A 16,796-nucleotide genomic window follows, 5' to 3' on the forward strand; every position below is an offset into this window, starting at 1 on the left:
GGGTGACCACGGGGAGAAGGACTTGGGTTCAAATACCCCATAATCATGCAGTTGCATTTGGTACTTGTGTCAACAACCCGGCTGGCAGCTTCTGTGGGGGTAAAAGATTCACCCACAGCCAGCACCCAGAAAGCTGCCAACAGCACAGGTTCTTTCAATCTGCTTAATTAAGGAAAGCAAGGTAAAGGGGCTGACAAGCTTACTTTTAATTCAAATATCATTCAGTTAGTTCAGGGGAAAAAAAACCCAGCACCCTGAACTTCAAAACAAAATGCAAATTACAGACATCAATAGACTTTGTCTGATTCAAGTCCCAACAGATAGTTACCACAGTTGAACAAAGTTTCAACATCCAGGTTTACAAGCTGGAGGGCTCCTTAACTACAGCTGCCTGGAGTCTCCTCATCAACACCATCTCCAGAGCCCCGCAGCAATGCCTCTCTCCTCCCTTCTTATAGGGCTTCAGACATTAAACATCATCTGAATCACCATCTGACTCTGACTCAGACTCACTATGTGACCCCTGGGCAAATCATTTAACTTCTCTGTGCCTCAGTTTCCTCATCTGTAAAATGAGGGGGTTGGACTCAATGGACTTTAAGGTCCCTTCTCCTACCTCTAAATTGATGATCCCATGACCCAGCTCTATGGTGGATGCCATAGTTACAAAGGTCCTACCATCACAGGTCCTACTCTCTGACAGTTTTCGACTAAATAGAGGGGAAAACTTTGTCTATAACTAACTATGGGCCCTCCCAGGACAGTCCATTAGATTAGTAACCCGTGGCTCTTCCCTTGCCCAGAGTCCCTGCCACCTTAACCTGCAGAAGCACACCTGGAGGAGAATGTCACTGTATCACAAGCCCACACATCAACATTCACAATTCTGTTTGGACCACTGGGGTGGCTTAGCTCTGCCAGGCCTCTCTGAGTTAAGTTCTGCTGACCGAGCAGTCCGCTCCAAGCTCCCTCCCACCAGACCAAAGTGATCCAGGTCACCCAACCTCATTGCTTTTGGTGGAAAAGACAAGGGCACACTTACTCCTCCCAAATCCACATTCCTCAATATCCCTTTTCCTCTCCACCCTATGCCCGAGGCCCTACTTGATGCCAGTTCTATCTTCTTAAAATCTCTCATACATACCCCCTCCTCTCCTTCCACACTACCGGACACCCCAGTTCAGGCCCTCATCACCATGTAACTGAACTATTGCAATGGCCTGCTGGTGGGTCTCCAAGCCCACCTTAGTCCACTCTCCTGCTGTGGCTGTTGTTCAGTCCTGTCTGACTCTCTGTGACCCCATTTGGGGGTTTTCTTGGCAAAGAAACTAGAGCAGTTTGCCATTTCCTTCTCCAGCTCATTTTTAGATGAGGAAATTGAGGCAAACAGGGCTAAGTGACTTGCCCAAGGCCACACAGCTTGTAAGTATATAAGGCCAGATTTGAACTCAAGTCTTGCCAATTCCAGGCCCAGTGCTCTACCACTGTACCCCTTAGCTCCCCAGACTACCCTTTATTTTCTGTTAAATTGATCTCCTAAAGCTCAGGTCAGACCATGTCGCTCCCTCTTATTCAATAATCTCCAGTGGTTCCCTGTTACTTCGGGGATCAAATATAAAATCTTCTGTTTACCTTTTAGAGTCCTTCATACACTTCACTTCTATTTGCTGTTCCCCGAACACAACACTTGCCTCCCAAATCTCTGCCTTTTTACTAACTGTCCCCTAAGCTTGGAATTCTATCCTCTTTATCTTAGATTCCTGGCTTCCCACCTTCCTTCAAGACTCAACTCAAATGCTTTCTGTAAGAAATCTTTCCTGGTTCACTCCAATGCCAGTGTTTCCCTCTGATATTACCTCCAATTTTCCCTGTATGAATCTGGCATGGGTACATTTATTTGCATATTGTCTCCCCAATTAGAGGACTCATCTTCCTGAGTTCAAATCCAGCTTCAGACACTTACTAGCTGTCCTGAGCAAATCACTTCACCCTGTTTGCCTCAGTTTCCTCATCTGTAAAATGAGCTGGAGAAGGAAATGGCAAACTACTCCAGGATCTTTGCTAAGAAACTCTAAATGGGGTCATGGAAAGTTGGAAATGACTTAACAACAACAGTTATTATCCCCAATCATAATATAACCTCCTTAGAGTCAGGGATTGTGTTTGCTTCCCTTAGTATGGTCATTACTTAGCACAGTGCCAGGCACGTAGTAGGTGCTTCATAGACACTTGTTGATTTGACAACAATTTGACTATCATATTTACTTTGTATCTATATTCTAAGCTACATGTTACTTCCCCTAAGAGTATGTAACCTCCTTTGAGGGCAAGGACTGTTCGATTTTTGTCTGTATTCCCGACATATTCCTGGCACATGTTAGAAGTTTAATAAAGGGTAGATTAACTTCAGATTGGTTGACTTTTAGTGTGGTCTTTTCTTTTTATCTTATTCTTTGCTACATTCCTGGAGAATCTTGATATTCCTGCTCGAAAACTTGCTAACAATGTGATACCACAATTGTAACACTTGCGCAACTCCAACTCACATTAACAAGTTCCTACCTGACTTCCCCATCTCTTGAGATCATACTTCCAATTCCCTGGCCTCCTCCATCTCTCACTCTGTCTTTACTACTAAACCTAATCTTTGTGTTACCATCACCTCTAATCCCTTGAACTCTCTGGGCTCTGGGCCTCATGTTTTAGCCTCATCTTTAACCTCACTGTTGGTCACTGGCTGGTTTCACTAGTGACTGCCCCAGGCTCCCCGGCCTCTCTCACTTTCTGTTGCTTGCAGCCTGTAATTCCTCATCCCCTGTAACCTCCACAGTCTGATTTCTCTGCTTTGGCTCCAGGGCTGCTGAGCATCGATGGAGCAAGTGATGAAATAGAGCTGATTTCACCCACTACAAATTCATGGTACATGAACTCAGCTGGACCCTCACTGCTACTCAACGGTCTTTCTTCTCTGCCCTTATCAATTCCTTAGCTAATCTCCCATAGCAACTGTTCCAGCCCTTTTCTTCTTTCTTCTTTCTCCTTTCTGCACCCCAACCCCTGCTGCTTGTAGCTGATACCCAAGCCTGTTATTTCACAGAGAACATTGGGTCTTGTACTCCCTTCAATCATCCAGGCATTTTTAAGCACCTACTATGTGTCAGTCACTTTGATAGACACTGGGAATAGAAAGACAAAAATGATACTATCTCTGCCAATAAAGAGCTTAAATTAGTCTGGCCCTTCTCCCCTCTTCTATTGCTCACACTGACCATCATCATCCTTGCTCTTTGCAGGCTATCCAGAAGATTCCAAATATTTGCAATAGTCTCCTAGCCCAGTTAATTAGGTTGCCCCTTACTCTGTGGCTGTGCAAGCTTTTCCTAATTACTTTCTTATTTCTGTTCCAAAGGGATACAAGGAAGCCAAAAATGAGGTCTGGGGATTGAGATTTGTTTATGGACATTTGGCTAATATGTGTCAGACCCAGAACTTAAACCCAGGCCTTCTCAGCAAGGCCAGCCCTCCCTCTACTGTCCCACACTACTTCTCATTCACACTGAAAACTGAAAGTTGGGTAGAGCCCTAAGGTTTGTCACGACCTTTACATGAGCCTCCCAACAATTTTGGGATGGAGGTAAAATGATATTCCTGTTTTTAAAGCCAGGAAAACTAAGGTTCGGTTAGGTTTAATATACGTAGCTTAGAATCAAAGTCAGGATTCAAACCCAGATCCTACTGGCTTCAAGGCCAGGACTCTTCTCCCTTATTGGTTGTTGTTCCAAAGAAGCTATCATGACAACCGTAAGCCAAGTGTGTGGATCAAAGGTGGCAGTTGCTCACTCTAAGGCAAGTGCTTTAATGAACTAGAAAGGCCGGTCCTGTTCACTTCTTTTCTCTCTCATTCCCAGGAGTCTCCTGGGCTGCTCTTCCAGGGAAAGCCCTGGATCAACAAAAACAGCACAAGTACCAAATACACTCACTTTGTTCTCTGAGAGGAAGGCCAGCCGCTTCTCCCCTTCATGGTGGGGTCACGGTTGTTTTTCCCTAATGCTCTGGGCTTGAGCTGCCATCTGGGGTATTCCCTTACTGACAGTGGTTGGTGATTAGCACCACAGTTTCATTTAACCAATTAACATGGGATATTATCTAGTGAGATAATACTATATATCTTAGATATAAAAGAAGATATTTACAGGCAGAACAGAAGTTACAGACATTTCCCCCCAGCTGGGGGATGGGGCCTGTTCTCTCCTATATCATCTCAGTATCTGGGAAGTCAGCTCAGATTTACAGACGTCTCCGCATAGCATTTGCTCCACCAAGTCCACTTCCAAATTTGGAAAACCAATATACAAATGAATGAGTCCACAGTTCTGCTACTGCTGGGCTACGTTAACAATAGCAATAAGAAAAATGAGGATTTATCTTGGGTTTTAAAGTTTGCCAAGCACTTTACCAATATCTCATTTTATCTTATATTTTTGTCATCATTTTACAGATGAGGAAACTGAGGCACACGGAGATCAAGTGAATTTTCCCTGAGTCATACAGCTAGTGTCTGAAGCAAGATTTGAACTCAGGGCTTTCAGACTCTAGGTCCAGTGCTGAATCTTCATCCAAGTCTTTCCTGTTAACAGGAAAATTGCCAATTGTGGGGAGTGTTTAAGTTTGACAGAACCATTCTGATCTGAAATCCCACCTTACTTGCATAAAAGCCATAGGACATGCTCACATTTGCTCTTCATGCGTAGTATGGGCATATAAGTCCCTCCCTGATTCCATTCTACCATGTGGAACTTATGGAGGCTACATCCATCTATGTATGACTCAGGGTCTTGTACTATGTGATGAAAAGTATTCTAATTTGACTTCTGAGCTAGAACTTTGTGGATGTGCAAAAGAGATTATCAACCTCTCTCTCTCTCCCTCATCCCTCTCCCTCTGTCTCTCTCTGTGTCTCTCTCTCTTTCTCTCTCTCTGCAAAAAAGATTATCAACCACTCCCTCTCTCTCCCTCCATCCCTCCTTCTCTCTCTGTCTCTCTCTGTGTCTCTGTCTCTCTCTCCCCCTCTCCCTCCCTCCATCCCTCCTTCTCCTCTCTCTCTTCCTGTCTCTCTCTCTCTCTCTCTTCCTGTCTCTCTCTCTCTCTTCCTCTCTCTCTCTCCCTCTTCTTCTCCCTCTCCCTCTCTCTCTCCATCCCTCCTTTTCTCTCTGTCTCTCTCTGTGTCTCTATCTCCCTCCATCCCTCCTTCTCTCCCTGTTCCTGTTCCTCTGCCTCTCTCTCCCTCCCTCCTTCCCTCTCTCCCTGTCCCCCTCTCCCTTCCCTCTCCCTGTCCCTCCCCCTCCCCCTTTCCCCTCCCTCTTCTCCCTCTTTCTCTCCTTCTCCTTTTTGGATTTCAATTGGGACTGCTTTGAGTTGCATCTGGAGGCCAGGTGAGGGAAGGGCATCTACCTCATCTCACTTTGACCGCCATGTATCTGTGAGCACATGGCCACCTCTGTCTCTTTTGTGTTTGTTCTTTCCCAGTCTTAGGCAAACAAGTTCCCCAATATAGAACTATCCAGGAGATGGCCTTCCAAAGATCTGAGGTCTTTGGCCAAATCAGTAGTAGCAGTGTCCCAGGACGATAACAGCCGACAGCAGTGGAAGCAACTGCCTCAGGAGCAGACAAATTGAGGACATATTGGTGCAGAAAGGCAGTCACCTGAGGACTGTGGCTGCTTTAGAGAGCATCCCCCTCAAGGTGGAAAGAAATACTAGTTGTGGACATAAGAAAAACACAGATGCAAAAGACCTGGCTGAGTGGCCCAATCACAGTAAGCTACACACAAAAAGAAACTACATGAGGAATCCATGAAGGGAGAAGAGGACTTCCAAGGCCAAGAATTGACAAGAACCCTTTGTCACATGTATTCTTTATATGTGTCCCTTACTATCATTGTACTCAAAGTTTGTGCCCACTCTCCTCTCCCACAGACTCTGTGTGTATTTGTGAGAGAGCAAACTCCTGGCTTGAGGGAATGTTTTATGCATCTGTTTTTGTTTTACCTTCTTAGTAAATATTTTTCCTGAAAGATAATTTAGCCAACTTGTGGATTGTTGTTGGGGAACACGCTGGTAGGGACACAGGAGTCACAATGTCGTTATAAGTATTGCCCATCAAGGTTACCTTTGGAACCTTGAGATGGAGTAGGAGTCATCCCTTTAGGAACCCCAAACTTCAAGTATAATTGTGAATTGATAGAGGCAGCCCTGAGGGGCTGTAATATAGTCCAGGAAATAAGTGGTACCCAAGAAGCCAGGCCTTGGGCTTCTAGTAATCCTTGTCCCCACCACTAATTCAAGGTTAGGAAACACTGAATGTCATTAAGCTGATATGGAAGCTGCTTGAAGGCAGACACTCTGTCTCAGACTTCATAATATTAATAGTTGACATTTACATAGTGCTTTAATTTTCAAGATGCATTCCCTCACAATGCTCCTGTGAGGATAGCTGGTCCAAGGGTTCTTATCCCTGTTTTCCAGGTAAGAAATCTGATGAGGCCCAGGGACTTTAAGCAACTTGCCCAATCACCTGGCTTGTATTTTAGGTAAAGAAGGTCACAAAATAAGAGAATACTTCGAATTGGAAGGAATCCAAGTAGCCATGTAGTCCAACTCATACCCAAAAAGGAATCCTTACTAAAGTAAGGATACATACTATAGTATGTATGCCCAATGAGCCATCTTCTGCTTGAAAACCCTCTTACCTCTCCACGGAGCCTGTTCCACTTCCTGCTAGCACTGCTAGGAAGTCTGGGCATTAGTTTTTCCTTTTTTTTGGAGGGGAGAAGGCAGGGCAATTGGGGTTAAGTGACTTGCCCAAGGTCACAAAGCTAGTAAATGTGTCAAGTGTCTGAGGCCGGATTTGAACTCAGGTCCTCCTGACTCCAGGGCCAGTGTTCTACTCACTGTGCCACCTAGCTGCCCCTGTATTAGTTTTTCCTAACATCAACTTGAAATTTTCTTTTTATAACTTGAACTCATTGTTCTTCATGGTTCTGCCCTCTGGGGCCTTCTGACTCTTAGGACAATTCTCTTTCTAGGATACTGCCCTGTTAGATCACTCACATCTCCTCTGATGCCCAGGCTAGTACTTTGCAAATTATTAATACATTTGGGGGTTTTAGAACTGGGCAGGGATCAATCTGTGATTTCACAGTTATAGGGAACTATTCATCAGAACCAAAGCAGATTGGGACCTGGTCTGCAATCTGTAGTTTTAGAGAGTGATTTGGGGCCCTGGGAGTTTAAATGACTTGTCCAGGGTCACACAGGCAGGATGTGGCAGAGCCAGCACTTGAACCCAACTCTTCCTGATTCCAAAGCCAGCTCTATGCAGGGCAGTTAGGTGGCAGAGGAGAAGGAAAGCCGGAGTCAGGAAGACCTGAGTTTGAATCCCATCTCTGACAGCAGTTATGGGAAACTTTGGCAAGACTTCCTTCAACTCAGCTTCCTCTGTCAAATGGGGATGAGAATAACATCTAGTGCATAGGGTTGTTGTGAGGATCAAAGGTGATCATACATGTAAAGTGCTATGGAATTGTGAGCTATTAGTCTTAATTCTATTGCCACCCTGCTCCTCATTTGTGTAAAAGGAATGAATGGCTGAACTTCCTAAGCCATCTCTCCTTGTCACATCATCTTTCCCCTTGTCCCCTTATGGAAGGCAAAGCTGAAAACCTAGTTCCCTCTTCCCTTCCCCTCCCAAGTCATTCCCTGGGATGGCCTGAAAGTTCAAAGGACTCCATTCCAGGCATGTTTCTCCGAGCTGCCCCATTCCTGCTACCCTTCCTCTTTCCCACCAGCCCTACACCTACACCACATTGCCGATCTAAGACTTGAAGCTTTCTCCACTTTATCTGATGGATCAGAATGCTCCCTCAGAATCCAGACCGGCTGCCAGTGCTAATTGCCAGCCCTCCACATGGTTCAGCCTCTCAGGCTGTCAACAGCCTGACTTAATCCGGATTGCTGCACGTCTGTAGCCTGGAATCTGAGAGTATGATGGACTGCAGCCGTTTAGAGATGCTCCTCAAGCTGATAGATGATGGTGCCTGCTGGATCCTGGGAAGGCCTCGGGAGCTCCTGGGTCTAGCATGCCAATGCAGCTGCAAATCTTTAAGATCGGCTTGCAAACCTCAGGCTCTCCCAGTAATGGGCTCTTTTTGTGTTCTGTCTGGATCCACCCTCTGCTTTCAGTTGTATTTCCAGTAGTGGGGATAGGCTGCACTGAACCATGTGCACTTCCCCAATGCAGTGCCCCCTTGTGACCACGGGTGTCATTGACCTAGCAGGTGATTAGAACTAAGAGTGAAGTCTATGACCACATCACCGGGCACTAACAGACCTCCTTGGAGCTCAACCCCATGGCCTAGACCTCATTAATATGTTGTTCTCATTTATCAAGTTTAAACAGGCCATAACCATGCTGGCGAATTTGCTCCATTTGCCCAGATGGGCAAAGGAAGGTAGAAAGGCCCTTTCTCCAATTTTGTTGTTCAGTTGATTCAGTTGTGTCTGACTCTCCATGACCCCATTTGGGGTTTTCTTGGCAGAGATCTTAGAGTGGTTAGCCATTTCCTTCTCCAGTTCATTTTACAGTTGAGGAAACTGAGGCAAACAGGTTTAAATGATTTTCCCAAGGTAACACAGCTAGTAAGTATCTGAAGCCGGATCTTCCAGACTCCAGGCCCAACTCTATCCACTGTGCTATCTAGCTGCCCCCTTTTTTCCAATGATGGTTGTCCTTTGCCCTGGAAGAGGACCAAAATGATATCACCATCACTATGTTAGGGTCAAAGTACCGTGCGTCTGATTGTGTCTGATCAGGCCAATATGAGCTTTGAAGGTTCTACCACAGGTCAGGCACAGATAGTCCATATCAACATTTGCAGTGGAGATTTGCGGATTTCACATTTCTTTTGAGCTACTGCAATTCTGCTTTCTCATAGAACACAGTGACTTCAATAGTCACTTCGAAGGTGGCAAGAAAGGCAAGAACTCAGCGGCTCGTTGAGGATTCTGTAGTGTCCGCAATTACTCTGAGGTTTTCAGGGAAGTAGCACATACTGTCAATCCTCGGATGGCTGCCTGGGATCTTTCCCTTGTGTTGTAAAGGAAGAGGAAGTAGAGGAGAGGAAGAAGAATGTTAGTCCTCTAGTATTCCTGCTTGCCGTGTGATTGGCTGCGTGAGCTGTCAGTCATTTCATTTTGTGGTTTATAAGACATTTCAGCTTGATGTACAGTGTTCTGTGTGTGACCAACTATTATGGGGAGCATCACTAGACCGACATTCTTAGACTCATAGATTTGGACCTCAGAGGCCACCCGATCTACTGTCTTCATTTTATAGATAAGGAAGATGAGACTCAAGGAGCTTAACTGACTTACTTGCCCAAGATCGCATAGGATGGTGGAGGTGGAATCCTCCAGTCAAGATCCTCTCCATTGTACCTTGCTTCCTACCTAACACATACACGAACACCTTTTGCCTACTTGCAGCAGTGGCCTTTCTCCTGGCCCTTCTATTTCAAGTGTCTAGATGTACCCTTTGGGTAATAATAATTCATGTCCATATATTGCTTTAATGTTTATAAAACACTTTCCTTCCCAACAGTAAGTGTATTATCATTTCTGTTTTACAGATAGGGTTGTCTCACAGAAAGCTTCAGTAATTTACCCAGGATTACACAGCTAACATCAGCAGGACAGTTGGAACAAGACTTCAAATGGAAATCTTGGCTCCAAGTTCCTGACTCCTAGCATGACACACTGCTTTGAGCACAGCAGCAGCCGAAGTTAAGGCTTCCTAGGCAGAACGAGTTTTTCTAGGCTGTCCTGGCTCAGCCTACAACAGCCAAGAGGAGTACTGAGAGCCAAGGCAAGGCGGGAACAACCATTGGAAACTTCAGAAAGAAAGGTTAAGGGGTTTGAAAAGATCTGGTAACTAAGAACAGTCACCTAATACATTTATTAAGCCCTTACAAAGAAACGGTTGGTCCCCTCAAGGAGCTTACATTCTGTAGATAAGGAGTATAATAATTAGTCCTCAATGAGCATTTAAGTGTTTACACTGCGCTAGGTCCAAAAGATACAAGTATAGTAAATTAAAGAATCCCTCCTCACACCATGCATGTCTTATGACCCACCTTAAGCCTAGACCTTGAACTTTGCTGATTGGAAAAGTACAGCTAGCTGGTTTGGGCCTCAGAGAATCGAATCTTAGCACTGGGACTTCAGAATGCACAGAACCAGAACACTGGACCTTAGTCTGTAGAATCTTAGAGCTGTGGAGAGGGGTGCAGCAGAACAGGGATCTTAGAGTATAGAACGCGGAACGTTGGAGCTGCAAGGGATCTGGAGACACAGAATGCTAGAGCTGGGACAATAGAACATAGAGTGCCAGAGCAAGAAAGAACGAGAAGGGCATAGGGTGTGTGTGATGGGAGGCAGTCCTTACAATAGAGAACACAGAACGTTAGAGGTGAAAGAATTTAGAACACAATGTTTTGGGACCTTAGAACACACAGAACCAGAACCGGAAGTGATCTTACTTCACAGGATCTTGGGGAGCAAGGGAGGGGGGAAGGGACGCCAACCCTAGAATATAGGAGGGACCTTAGAACCTAGAATAATAGAACACAGCGCAGGAGAGTCGGCAGAGACCCCCTGAGGGTGGCTCCTCCAGGGCAGGGATCGTGCCTTTTGTTTTTGTATCACCAGTTCTTCCTGACCCATAATCGAAGTTTAATGAATATTTTACAGATGAGGAAACTGAGGCCCAGAGAAGTCACACAGCAGCTAAGTAGCCGACCGAAGCCTGTCTTCGAATCTTGCCAGGCTGGCTGGGTTCCCCCAGGGCAGGCCCAGGCTGGCGCGGGGGGCGGGGAGAAGCCGCCCCCGACCAAGGAGAGGGGGAGGAGCCGGGAGGGACGGGGCGGGGCCCCAGGAACCAGCCCGGGCTTCTGTCCCAGAGGCTGTGGCGGCCCCCGGGGGACAGCAGCGAGCGGACTCCGGAGGAGGCGACAGTGAGTGCGGGGGGAGCCCGGCCCGCCCGCGGTCCCGACTGGGGGTACAAGCTGGACTGGCCAGGATCGGGGTCCGGGGTGCGCAGGGGGGGCGCGGGCGGGGGCTCAGGCCCGGCCCGAGCCCCGATCCAGGCCGTGTGGGCGCCCTCAGCCGCCCGAGTCTTCCTCCTATTGGCCCTCATCCCCAGCCCTCGGCTCTTTCACGCCCTACATCGCTCCTCGCGAGGCTGCGGCTCCTTCCTCCTCCGTCGCTTTCTCTTTGTCCCAGCTCTCTGGGCCTCCCTCCCTCTTCCAGCTCGCTCGGCCGGCCACTCTCCGCTCCTCCCAGCCCTTCCCCGGCCCCTTCTCTTTTAGCCTCCAGCATCCCTGGGTCTTTCGAGCCCCGTCCTCTTCTCTCTCTTCTCATGGCTGTGGACTCTTTCTCTTTCCCATTTCCCCCCTGCCTGGGTCCTCATTGCCTCTCCCACCTGCCTGTCTCTCCCTCAGCCCCTGTCTCTCCCTCAGCCCCTGTGTCTCACTCAGCTCCTGTCTCTCACCCAGCCCCTGTCTCTCGCTCAGCCCGTCTCTCACTCAGCCCCTGTCTCTCACTCAGATCCTGTCTCTCACTCAGCCCCTGGCTCTCCCTCAGCCCCTGGCTCTCCCTCAGCCCCTGTCTCTCCCTCAGATCCTGTCTCTCCCTCAGATCCTGTCTCTCCCTCAGCCCCTGTCTCTCCCTCAGCCCCTGTCTCTCACTCAGCTCCTGTCTCTCACCCAGCCCCTGTCTCTCACTCAGCTCCTGTCTCTCACCCAGCCCCTGTCTCTCCCTCAGCCCCTGGCTCTCCCTCAGCCCCTGGCTCTCCCTCAGCCCCTGGCTCTCCCTCAGATTCTGGCTCTCACTCAGCCCGTCTCTCCCTCAGCCCCGTCACCCTCCCACCTTCCTATCTGTACCCCTCTCCCTCCCTCCCCCACTTCTCTGTCTCTTTCTTCTCTCTCTGCATAGGTCTATAGTCTGCCCCGTTTTTCTCCCCTTCTTTTTCCACCCAATAGATTTCTCGGTTCTCCTCCAGACCAGCTTTGGGTCTGGGGGGTAGTGAATAAGAAACAGACCCGGGGAGCACGGTAGTGAAACCTGGAGTCCGAGAACTGGGTTCACATGTCGGCCCTGCCAATAGCATCTGTTTTACGTTGTTTCCTCAGTTTCCTCATTTGTAAAATGAAGACTTGGACTGGATGACATCTAAAGTTCCTTCCAGACTAAAACTATGATCCTAAGAGGGACTGAGCTGGCCCTTGCCACCCCCAGAGGTCTGACTGAAGATAGAGCAGGCCACTGTAATTAGTGGTTCACAAAGTTAACCTCACAGTTTCGGAATGAATAATAACACTTTAGCCTTGCTAATGATGCTTCATACTTTTCAAAGCTTCCTCACTTTGATTATCCTCCCTACTGCCCTGTGAGGTAAGTAGTTACCTCATGAGGAAACTGAAGCACAGAAAAGGGAAATTCCTTGTCTAGAAGGACAGAGCTAGTGAAGTTGGCACTGAAACTTGATCAAGGGCTGTTGCTTAGTAATCAGTCTTTCTACCACAGCACTGCCACTTCCTGGTTCTTTGTCCACATGGGTTTCCTCTTCCCCAGGTGACAATAAGAGCTAACATTTGTATAGCGTCTACTCTGTTCCAGGCACTGTGCTAAGCACTTTACAAATATTAATTCCTTTGATCCTCTCAATAATCCTGTGCTATTATTATCTCCATTTTACAGATGAGAAAACTGAGGCAAACATTAAATGACTTGCTCAGAGTCGCATAGTTAATGAGCCTCTGGGTCTGGATTTGAATTCAGGTCTTCCTGTCTTCCTGATTCCAGGCCCTGCACTCTATCCCCTGCACCGCTTAGTTTCCACTGTGATGGAAGCCCAGGGTGGGGGTGGGGGTGGGGGTGTGGTCTTTCACAGCAGGTGACATGTACAAATTGGGTACAGGACTTGTAGTCTGTACAGAACTATGTTTCAGGTGTGCCTGTCACTGGTTACTGTGCTATTCAAAAAAAAGTTTGTTTAGTACCTCTCCCCCTCCCCCTCCCCTTCCCCCTCCCTATCCCCCTTCCCTTCCTCCCCCTACCTGAGCTTGATGCTGCTGCAGAAAAGGCAGTAGTTTCTGTTCACCAAGGCTGGCCAGAGGATGTATGATCAGAGCTCACTACTGAATGTTGGATTCAAATTGGCCAGGAAATGAGGGCACAGGATAACAGAATGGCAGAACTGGGAGGAACCTCAGAGACCATTCAAATCCGTCTTTGGACCCAGGAGGAAAGGGAAAGCCGGACCTTGAATCCTACCTCAGACACTTGCAAATCCCTCCATCTCTCTGAGCCTCAATTTCCTCATGTGTCAAATGGGGATAATACCTGCCATACCTATCTTCAAAATGCATCATAAGTGGATTACTAGCTCCTGGCCTTGCACTCAGGAGGGTCTTGGGTTCAAGTCCTAACTCTGACACAGAACAGCTGTGATCATGAGTGCCCCTAGGCTAGTCTCTAAGACTGATCTGCATTGGCAGAGGGAGCTTCCATACTGGGAATTCCCTATGCTGGCAAAGACACAGGTCTGAATTCTCCACCTACTTAGAGAAGGAAATGGCAAACTATTCTATCTTTGCCAAAGAAAACCCCAAATGGGGTCATGAAGAATCAGACACAAATGAACAATGTTCTATTGTATTTTTATTTATTTTGTTAAATATTTTCCAGTTTCATTTGAATCTGTTTTGGGATATTTGCGTGTTTGATACCTCTACTCTACATGATTCAGACCCTTCAGGAACACCAAGAGAAAGTTATGGTTTGTGACTATTCTTTGGTGGCTTATCCCTTGTTACTCAGTTTTGTGGTTAGCCTGTCTGTTTTTGTTTTCCTATCCAGAAGCTGGAGAGATAGAGAGAGAGAGAGACAGAGACAGAGAGAGAGAGAGACAGAGAGAGAGACAGAGACAGAGACAGAGACAGAGAGACAGAGAGAGACAGAGAAAGAGAGAGAGAGAAGAGGAGAGGGAAGAGAGTGAGAGGAAGAGAGAGAGAAAGAGAGAGGGGGAGAGGAAAGAGAGACAGAGCAGAGACAAATAAGACAGAGACAGAGAGGAGAGACAGAGGAGAGACAAATAAGAGTAAGATGAGAGACAGGAGAGAGAAAGGAAAGATGAAGAGAGGAGGAGGGGAGAGGGAAGAGAGAAAGGAGAGACAAAGAAAAGTAAGGAGAGAGAGAAGAGGGAGAGAGAAAGACAGTAGAGATAAGCAAGAATAAGAGGAGAGATAGGAAGGAGGGAGGGAGAGAGAGACAGAGAGACAGAGAGAGAGAGAGAAAGAGAGAGAGAGAATATATTCATAACTCATCTTTCAGAAATTTGTTCAACCCTACTAACTCTTTCCTCCGTGGTGCCGAAAAATAATTGACAAGAAAGTCTCCAAATTTGGCTTGGATGTGGTGCAGAGTGAACCATTCTGGTGTCCCCTCATTCTTTCTCCCTGCCCAGAGTGAGTGGTGGAGTGTTTGGGGAGAAGCCATTCCTCTCTTTGCTGCTGTCCTATGTGTCTCAGAACTTATCTGCTTAAACATTTTTACAAATGAAATTAAAAGTCAATCCACACTGGCTAGTTTGGGGGAATGGGAGATCTCTGCAAGTTGCAGTTGAGCTTGGAGTGTGCTTAAATGGGGGAGTTTAAAATAGAAATGCTGACACCAATGCCTCGATGCCTGCAGCTGGACCAGCCTGCTTTGCTGCCGTACAGAGTTATGTGTTGCAGTTATTAGTCTGGTTGGGTCAGATCACCCCAGCGGGGCCCATTGTTTGTTTCCTGCCGTCTCCCATGCTTCTCTTTCTTTAGCTGGTTAGCCCACCAGATGAAGATAGCCCCACTTTGTCCAATTTGATGATGCGAACGAATGTGAGCTCAGTCTCATCTGTTCTGGCTTTTCTTGTGATCCTGTTTGGTTTGAGGGAGGAGTAAGGGAAGGGACTGATGGGGATTCCATCTTTAGCTTTATGGCAATACATATTTTTTTTCAAGCTTCAACAGTGAGTTGCTATATAGAGCACAAAAATAGACATGCTATCTTGGAGCCAAATTCAACATCTGAACAGCCAGGCAGGCAGGGTTTTGTTTTGTACCTGGGACAAGAAGCATAAAAGGGAGGCTGTTGCCCAGGATGGGAGAAGCAAGGAGAGCTCATCTGGCTAGGACTTGATTGGGGCTCTCCCTCCATTGTTTCTGCACATCTCAAAGACTCTAAGTGCCGTCCACACCCTCTGTGTTTCAGTCCCCTGGGAGAAAGCTCCCATCACTCTACCCTGGTCACAGCTGGGCAGCTGGGTCATAAGGGAAGAGGGGTCAGAAGCAAGTGGAGTTGAATAAGGCTCTGTTAAATATATCGTGTTTCTCTCTGAGGTTCCCAGTGTAGTTCAGGATAGGTATTTGACCCAAGGTAAGGGAAGGGGCTAATTAGACCAGGCCTAACTCAAGCCAGGCTGGTTACTCGGGCTTGACAATGGAATGAAATAAGACCCTCATAGAAATCTGATTGTTCACGAAGCTTAGCCATAGCAGGGAAAGGAGATTCGGTGCAGGCAAAATATATCTAGCAAGGTAACAGCACTGGTTCAGTGGGCACAGCTTCTCTGCCTCTGTGTTCGTGATAGTCTACAATCATGACGCTTGAGAGGGGTGCCAGGTGCCTACTCACACTTTGAATTTTGTACTTTAGGGCACCAGAGACAGCATCAGCAGTCAGAGCCTTGGGTTTCCTGAACTAAGTATGGAGGATGCTTTTGATCCCTTTAAGGAAACACTAGCTTAGCCTTCAGGGAACAGGGCGTAATGCCTGTCATCCTCTCTCTTTACACCTAACGCTTTCCTGTCAGGTTTTGGTGGCCAATCCCTATTTTATTTGTCTTTTTATTTTAAAATTTACTTTATTTGACCCTTATTTTATTCCCACCTGAGTTTTACTGTTGCCTTTGGTTTTAATGCAAGTCATTCCTCTTTAACCACCTGCCCCTACCCCACTTAAAGCTTCCCTTTTAACAAAGAAAAATATAACTAACTAACCAAATATAACCATAGTGACCCTTATGGTGACCTTATCAGACAGCATGCATACCACATTCAGCAACCAATAGTCCCCCATCTCTCTACAGGGAAGGAATGCATGTCTTGGAATTTCTTTGGGACCAAAGTTGGCATTGTAATTAATCGTACTTCATTTTATTTATATTATTTACATTGTAGATATTGTTCTCCTGGTTTTGCTTATCTAAATCTGCATCATTTGTGACAAGCCTTCCTATGCTTCTCTGAATTCCTTATGTTTATTATTTTTAGAGTTAACATTTTCTTACTGTGCAGTTATATTCTGTTCATTCACATAGTACACTATATTAAAGCCAGTCTCCAATTGAGGGACACCCACTTGTATTCCAGGTTGGGGTTTTTTTAGTTTTTGCTACTATAAGTGCTAAAATGTGTATTTTGCTATACAAGGCCTCTTTTTCTGTCTTTGATCACCTTGGGTTGTGTACCTATCAGTGAGATCACTGAGTCAAAGGGTATGAAAGGTTTAGTGACCTGTCTCACATCATTCCAAATTTAAATACTTGGACCATAATAGAGAACATGGTCTATACATGGTCAAAAGCTTCCGGACTCCCTCTGAAAGTCAATCAATCATTCAGTCAGTTAACAGGCATTTAT

The 16,796-nt window shown here is 46.6% G+C and overlaps 1 protein-coding gene across 1 annotated transcript in view; it reads left to right on the forward strand.

Moving 5' to 3' along the window:
* The first annotated feature begins 10,981 nt into the window (after positions 1-10,981).
* Positions 10,982-16,796, forward strand: part of SLC29A3 (solute carrier family 29 member 3) — a 73,946-nt gene continuing 68,131 nt past the window's right edge. The window contains exon 1 of the mRNA XM_036769557.1: positions 10,982-11,069. Coding sequence (XP_036625452.1) covers position 11,069 — 1 coding nt within the window. The 5' untranslated portion in view covers positions 10,982-11,068. The remainder of the gene's footprint in view (positions 11,070-16,796) is intronic.

Source organism: Trichosurus vulpecula, chromosome 8 (assembly GCF_011100635.1).
Source record: "Trichosurus vulpecula isolate mTriVul1 chromosome 8, mTriVul1.pri, whole genome shotgun sequence".
Lineage (NCBI taxonomy): Eukaryota > Metazoa > Chordata > Mammalia > Diprotodontia > Phalangeridae > Trichosurus > Trichosurus vulpecula.